Source organism: Hibiscus syriacus, unplaced genomic scaffold, assembly GCF_006381635.1.
Source record: "Hibiscus syriacus cultivar Baekdansim isolate YM2019G1 unplaced genomic scaffold, ASM638163v2 tig00003151_pilon, whole genome shotgun sequence".
Lineage (NCBI taxonomy): Eukaryota > Viridiplantae > Streptophyta > Magnoliopsida > Malvales > Malvaceae > Hibiscus > Hibiscus syriacus.
The window spans coordinates 60,848-68,815 of NW_024061964.1; the positions used below are offsets into that span (position 1 = coordinate 60,848).

The 7,968-nt window shown below is 28.4% G+C and overlaps 1 protein-coding gene across 1 annotated transcript; it reads right to left on the reverse strand.

The window, feature by feature from the left end:
* Positions 1 to 5,917: 5,917 nt before the first annotated feature.
* Positions 5,918 to 6,457, reverse strand: LOC120175121. The gene has a single exon (XM_039181825.1). It carries the CDS (start codon positions 6,455 to 6,457, stop codon positions 5,918 to 5,920), a length of 540 nt encoding a protein of 179 aa, XP_039037756.1.
* Positions 6,458 to 7,968: the final 1,511 nt, after the last annotated feature.

Below are 7,968 nucleotides of genomic sequence, written 5' to 3' on the forward strand. Positions count from 1 at the left end.
TTCTTTTTAATCATGTTTATGTGTTTAGGATTTATTTCGATGTTAACCCGTTATGATGGTGATTTGTTTTATTTTAGTTGCATCGTTATTTTTGTATAGTATTGGTGTTTTAGTTTTTATTTTATTTGTAATTAAGTTTGTAAAGTTTTATTTAATATTGTAGTCCTCGTTTTAGTAAATATAATTATTATCTGAAATTTATAATTTGTTGTGTTATATTTTTATTTGTTATAGTCATATTTGTTCATTAAATACAACTATGAATATAGTATGTAATTTTTAGTTATAAAATATGTATATAATTTTTATATTAAAGTGTTGCATTGTTGGAATATTTTGTATATTTTTTTTTGTTAATTGGATGATTATATCTGCTAATTTATGCATGTTGTCCTCATATGCAACTTGACTTAATTACATAATTTAATTAAGGGTAATATCCTTTTAATTTAAAACTATCAGAATAGCTTTTCTTAACTTACAGGGAAGTTGTTCTTAATGGTTTTAAATTACAAGTGTATCCCGTCATTGTCACTAAAAATTGATTCTTCACTTTAAAATTTGGGAGTGAAAGAAAAGGAAATGTTCGGTTATTTAAATGTGTTGAGAAAAGGTCGTTAGAACTGACCTAAAGATATGGTCTCAATATATTTAAATAATCGAACATTCTTTATCTTTCTAATGTCTTGGTAATTTTAATTTAACTTATTTCGTTGTTTTTGAATGTTATAAAATTAGCATTTTTGTTGGTTAATGGGATCATTAATCAAATTAAACTCGAACTTGTGAAATTCGTTGCAAAGACATTAATTAATCGACAAGGTACCGATTTAGGGCGTTGTGGGGGTGCTAATCCTTCCCCACACGTAACCGACTCCCGAACTTGGATTTCGGTAACGTAGACCGTAAATTTGTCGTTTTAATTAAAATTAATTTTTATTTAAAATGACAACGTTTTTGGGTGCCCAATCACACCCTAATCAAAGATTGGTGGCGACTCCTCGAACCATATGTTTTTATCGTAAATGGATTTCCAAATTTTTCGAAACGAGAGATTTTTTAAATCGCATTATTTTTAAATAAAAATTAACCATAAAGAAAATAATTAAACGTGATGTGGTTTTTTAAAATCTCGCCCCTCCCGCCGCTCAAAAATCGTTTCGATAAAATTATTACTAATAATTTAAATTAAATTAAAATGTAAAAATGTTATCGTATCAGCAAAATGTCTAGATTTATGATTTCCATCCATACGAAGCAGACCGTCTTCCATTTTATAACTGCAAACAAAATTAATTAACTAAATTACTCAAAAAATTAAATAATTAAATAATTAAATAAAATACTAACAAAATATTAAATAGAATAAAGTATACTTTATAAATAAAACTTAACGAGCTGTGAGAGAATTTAAGAGGATTTGAGAGGATTTGGTGTGGTGAAAATAGTTGAGAAGGAAGGTATTTATAGGGTGGGAGGGGGTGTGAACGGTTAGTTGGGGCGGAATTAAATCCAAAGGCGCGACCTATGCATCACGCCATTATGACGGGTGTCAGGTGGCAGGAAGTCGCGGCTCATGCACCGCGCTTTACCCTACGTGGCATAAGGCGCAGTGTATGGGTCGCGCCTTACCCCACGTGGCGCCATATCAGTGTAGGACGCGGTACATAGGTCGCACCTTTCTGCAAAAGGTGTTAGAGCGAGAAATATATCTTAATGGGTGTCTGACAGGGAAATATAAAAGGTAAAGGTGATTTTTTGGGAAATTCTCCATGAATGCCTCGAATATTTCACGATTTTGTCCCTGCTCGATTTGACGTCAGCTCGACGATCGGCTCGACCGAAGGAGGGAGTGGCGACGGCTGCACAAGCTGGAGGCTTAGGATGCATTGCATTTATGGTTCTTGATACATTGATATGGAGTGTTGGATGGATCCCGATTAATATTAATATGAAACCCTAATTTCCTAATGGGCTTTCGGTTGTTAGGCTTTTTGAATTTGTAATATTTAGACTTTGTAGATTGGACCTTCTTTACTCATGGATTTGGTTTTATTTATTTTAATATTAGTTTATAATAATAGTAGATACTACTACTAAATAATAATAATAATAATAATAATAATAATAGTAAATAATAATAGTAAATAATAATATATAATAATAATAGTATATTAATAATATTAATAATTATTGTAGTAGTACACGTTAATAGTGATAATAATGGTGTAGTAATAATAATATAATAATAGAATAATAATAATGCTAATATAATATTAATAATAGTACTAGTAGTAATGTTATTATAGTAATAAGCTCAGGTAAAAAATATGGTGATCACTCTAATCTATTGATCGATTAATACAGATTGGTACTATAGAGGCAAGGAAGACATTCCCAACCCAGTTTACCCTATTCGCAAACGTCAAGGTTCGAACTCCTGATCTTACTTAAAGATTTTTAACATAACATTTTAATATCAAATTAAACAAAATGTAAAATGGTCATTGAAGTATGAATAATTTTCGTTTTCAACATTGAAGTTTTAAAAATAATGAAACGGTCACTGATGTCATCGTTTTGTAACAAATTGATCATTCAACCATTAACAATCGTTATCGCAATCATGAAATTTTGATGTGGCACATTTGTACGGCTATGTTGACATCCTTTGACTTTAGAAATCAAATTTCACCATTTTAGTGATGAATCTCGTTAGAACATTCTCGTAGATTTTGAAATTTTATTTGGATGGATTAAAACTCAATCTAAAATGTAACTAAACATTTGTACTGTACAAGCATCAAATTAAAATATTTTAAATATAAATTTTGAAATTCTCAAATTAAAGTATTGTAACTTTAAACCCATAATTAAATTTATTTAAATAAATTTTAATTTTTTTAAAAATTCATTTTAACTCGAAGTTATATCTAAAAAAATATAAAATTCAAATATACTATCTGGTTACTAACTTGAATTTTGAGATGTAACAATAATATATTGATACTAATTGCTATAACTATAATAATATGATATAAACTTAATTAATTTAAAATCTGTTCCATTAGATAATTACAAACAAAAATCTAGATGACAGAGTACTAGAAATTCAATTTAGATTAACATTGTACGAACCAAACAACCTTATTAATTAAAAGAATGATTATTATCTTTAGAAGCCTCGAATTTAAACACTAACAATTGAACAATTATTATGTATAAAAAATCTCAAGCACAATTTAAAACAATAACTAAAGGCGTTTCCACCACTTTCTATTTATCATGCAAAAGGAAAAAAAGGAAACACATACCGAGGGATAAAAAGAAGACATGATTTGTACCTTGTCTCCTTGAGACCAAATCTGTATGAAAAACATGCTTAGTTGATGTTTGCCCTCCTCTTTTCCTTCTACAAAAAGACCGACATATATTCTTACTTACTTCCCCCATGGGCTCAGTCTTCAATCCACCCACATTTTCAATTCTTTTGGAATTTAATCTCAAAGATCAATCATTTTCATTTTGATTTTTGAGTTATTTTTAGCTTGAAACATAGAGGAAGTGTTTCTATAACATCTCATGACTTTGTCTATTGAATTCGAGATAGAGAGTATATGGTGTCTTTGATTATGTCATATGTCATAAGCTTCATGCCATGGCCATGTGCCTTTGATCATATGAGATTTCCTATATATATATATATATATATATATATATATATATATATATATATATATATATATATTATATGTGTGTGTGTGTGTTTATTATTTTTTGAACAATTCCTACTTAAGCAAATTAAATATTAGTAGGAGTCGAAATATTAAATTTTTTAAGAAAAATACAATGACTTATTATATATTTAAACTCAAAATTCATAAGAAAATGTCTAATTGTGTAATATTTAAACTTGTAATGACCTAAATTATTATTAGATAAAAAATTAAGAACATGAGATTATCCTTCTTTAGTTTGGCCCCTACTTGATTAAATATTTAATAAATTTTTTTTATTTTTTAGTCGAATACTTATTTTTACATGAACCAAAATACTATTAGACCAAAATCTATCGAATATATAAATTTTTTACAAGGATCAAGACCCCAACATAGCTTCGTCCCTATTCTTAAGGGAGGGAAAAGCGAATTTTACTTCTTATGAGTATTGAACTCACAACTCAGGAGAGAGAGAAAATATCAACTGAGAGCTTTTAACCTCTTTTAACCTCTTGTTCTAGATATTGTTGCCAATTTGGGCCCATAAGCAATTCTAAACATCCAAAATTTGATTTAAAATATGGTTGGAAAAGTGATTTTCAATCTAAACTCAAATTTCACTTTTAGGGTGAAATTACAATTTTATTGTAAATTATTTAATTTTAATTGGTTTTTAAATTAATACACATACATGTATAATTATTTATTAATTAGTTTTATTAATATTCAAATATAAATTAATAGAACTTTAAAGATTTTTTTTTACTTTAAAAAAGCACACACATACGCACATTTTATCTTTTTAAAATCAAATTTTAATAGTACCATTAATGTGTAACCTTAAATAATTAAATTTTAAATTATTATTTTAAATAATAATAATTAATATCAGAAGCATGTTTTTTACTCTATCTTTTTATAAAATAATTAAAAACACTATTTAAAATTCAAATATAAAACCAATTAATACATACATAAATCTTTTTCCACTATATCTATAATACTGATTTATTGAATAATTTTTTAAAAAATGGAGCATAGATACTTGAAATCGTTATGACTCCCTAAAAATTAGGTATAATAATTTCAATTATATTTTCTATACCTAATTTTTATTTACGCGAATTTATAGTTTATTCAAGGTGATCATGTATCCACTTTAAAATCTAAATTTTCTTTAATTAATTATTTATTTTATTAAAGGTACCCACTCAAAAATTTTATTTGAGCCTACTCTACTTAAAAAACTTATAAGTAGTTTTCATAAGTAGAATAAAAGCATTCACATGAATGTAGTGCAGTGTCCAGGAGAAAAGATGAATATAATAATTGGAGGTGTTGGATAATCTGACCGCAATCTCTTTAAATAATTGCATTAAAGTCTTCAAGTTCCCTCCACAAATTGCCAAAATACATATTAGATTCAAAATGTTGGCTTAATCACATTGGTTCAAGTGTAACAACTTTATCACTTTGACAAATGATTCATATTGGATTTGCATTAAGCTTCTTTTATCTGATTCAGATTTTTATTATTAATAATATGTTTTTTTCTGAAATTTTATAATATTTTTTAAGAATGAAGTTAGATTTAATTTATGAGGGACAGTTGATTAACTTTAAAATAAATAAGGTCTTACAAAATAATTAAATATTCAAATAAAAAGATTTAAGATTAATTCTTTTAATTTTAAAATTCAAATATCTTACAAATAAATAAGTCAGATAAATTTTGGATTAAGGCTTAATTTTATTAATTTTGAAACTAACAATATCTCAAAAATAATTATATCAAGAAATTTTGGGAAAAATTTAAACTTTATTGTAAAAAATTATAAAATTTTCAATCACCTAAAGTGTAATTAGACTATTAAAGTTAGGGGCAGCTGCCCTTCACGTCAATAATGTGGGTTCTTCTATGCTCCCTCATAACATAAAATTCTGTATTCGTTCTTAATATCTTTATAACATATAATTTTATATCCGTTCTTAACCTGGGTTAAGGAAGATTGAGTTAAATATAAGCTTGCAAATGGAAAATAAAGCATCACAAATTTAAGAGAAGAATTGCACAAAATTTCCCCAACATTCTATAATGTACAATTCAGTCCTCCACGTCCAAACACAAAATAAGAGATGAAAAGAAAGAAAAAGAAAGAACCCTACAGTTTCTGCATTTTCCTTAACAAGGGTATATGTCATACGCTTCTAGCCATCATTTCCTGGAATCTCCTGTAAGATTCTTGTTTCTCCAACCTAAACTTTTCATAGCAATCCGCAATGAACATCTCGGCTAGCTTATCGATCTCATTCATATCCGTTTCACCGGTCGAATTAACCTTCTTCTCTTCTAGCCATTGCAGGTAACCTGAGAGCTGTGATTCCACGGTGACTCGGTCGCATTGCTCCGTGGGAATAACCGAACTCCACGTCGAATCATAGTACAAATGTGGTGCGGTGCACCCTTCTAGGACCGGAGAGGGAACTGGTGTAACATGAGAAGAGCACCAATTATAGTGTAGCCTGAATGAACCAAAGAAGAGCTTCTTGTGCTTCTTTTTTGTGGCCTTGGAGTTGGAAATGAGATATTTTATAGGCTTGTTTTCTTTATAGATTTGAACGATGATGGATTTTGCCTCGGAAAATACTCGAACGAGACGGCAAAGTTGAGCATAGATGAGGGTGTGAGTTAGAGTTTTGATCTTCATTGAGGTTGAGGTAGAAGAAGGTGGTTTCATTGAGATGGAATAAAGGGGATCAAGGTTTTAATGTAGGAGGGACCAACCATGTTTAAATGGATTTATAAAGGGCCTTAGATTACTAATTTGCCACTTGACTTTTGAGTTATTTAAAACTTAGCCATTGTCAAGGAAATCGAGAAAATTGAAAAATCGATTTGAATTGTACTATTCGGTTCAATTCAATTCAAAATTTTCATTTTGTGGTTTGGTTTCAGTTTGATTTAGATATCTCATTTTACAATTCGGTTCGATTTCAATTTTTTCATGCGAAATTCGTTTGTTTTAAATCAAACCCAATTAAAAAAAGAAATAATGATTCAAATCAAATCCATTTTGAATATGTTGTAAACAGTCTTAAATTAAATAAACTCCTAAAACTAATAATATTATTTTTTATGAATTTAAACTTGTGTTTGAACTTTATGTTCATTTTTTATGCTGAGTTTGAAAAATGATGAATAGTTTAAAACTATAAAATTAAAACAAATCAAATCGAAAATTTCGATTTTTATACCATTCAATTTCACTTTTAAAAAGACTGCCTAATATTATATGATACATGTTTTATTGAAAAATTGAACCGAACGGAACCAAATAGACCCTTGTACTTTGCAGATTTGTTAAGGACATTAAAACACGTATATCATATAGTTGCAGAAGTTCACCCTGTTCAAAACAATAATTAAAACTAGGATGAGCATGGGACTCAAACTCGACGGGTTCCGACTCGATCTGATTGGGTTTTTTAAAAAAATAAGGTTCGGGTCGGGTTCGAGTTTAGGATGAAAAATATCCGATCCGACCCAAAAAATATAATTTTACCTTATATATTTAGGAATAATTAAAATAATACTCATCTACATTTTTTCAATTATGTCGTTGTTTTTATTGAATAAAAATAATATTTTTATTATTTCGGGTCGGGTCGGATTGAGTCGGATTTTTAAGTTTTATATAGGATCGAGATCAGGTCGGATCTCGGGTGGATAATTCCTCATTCTTGGGTCGAGTTGGGTGGACCAAAAATCTTACCCAACCCAAACCATGCCCATCCCTACTTCAAACCAAAGAAAATTACCCATTAATAATAATAATAATAATAATAATAATAATAATAAAAGAATCTTTAAACTAGTCTATGTTATGTTTAATTAATGATCATAATTACTGTAAACTATAAAATTAACTGCGAATTTAGTGGTTCTCAGTAATGATGGATCTACAATTTTACGAGGATAAGCACATAATCCATTTTCATTCTATTAATTATTTATTTTATTGATTGTATTCACTTTAAAATTTTATTTATACGTATTTTATCAAAATTTTTTTATACACCTACAAAAATAGTTTTACATCCGCCACGATTATCTTAATCAGCTTTGGAGAATTCTCTTCCGTTTGCTTCATAAGTGAAAATAAGAAGGGAATCTTCTTGGATTTTGGGGTATCAAGCAAATCTCAAGGCTTTTCTCCCATGAGACCCGCTTCCATATTTTAAAAACGTT

Coding starts and splice junctions, on each gene's coding strand:
- LOC120175121 (XM_039181825.1), bottom strand. CDS start 6,457: ATGAAACCACCTTCTTCTACCTCAACCTCAATGAAGATCAAAACTCTA.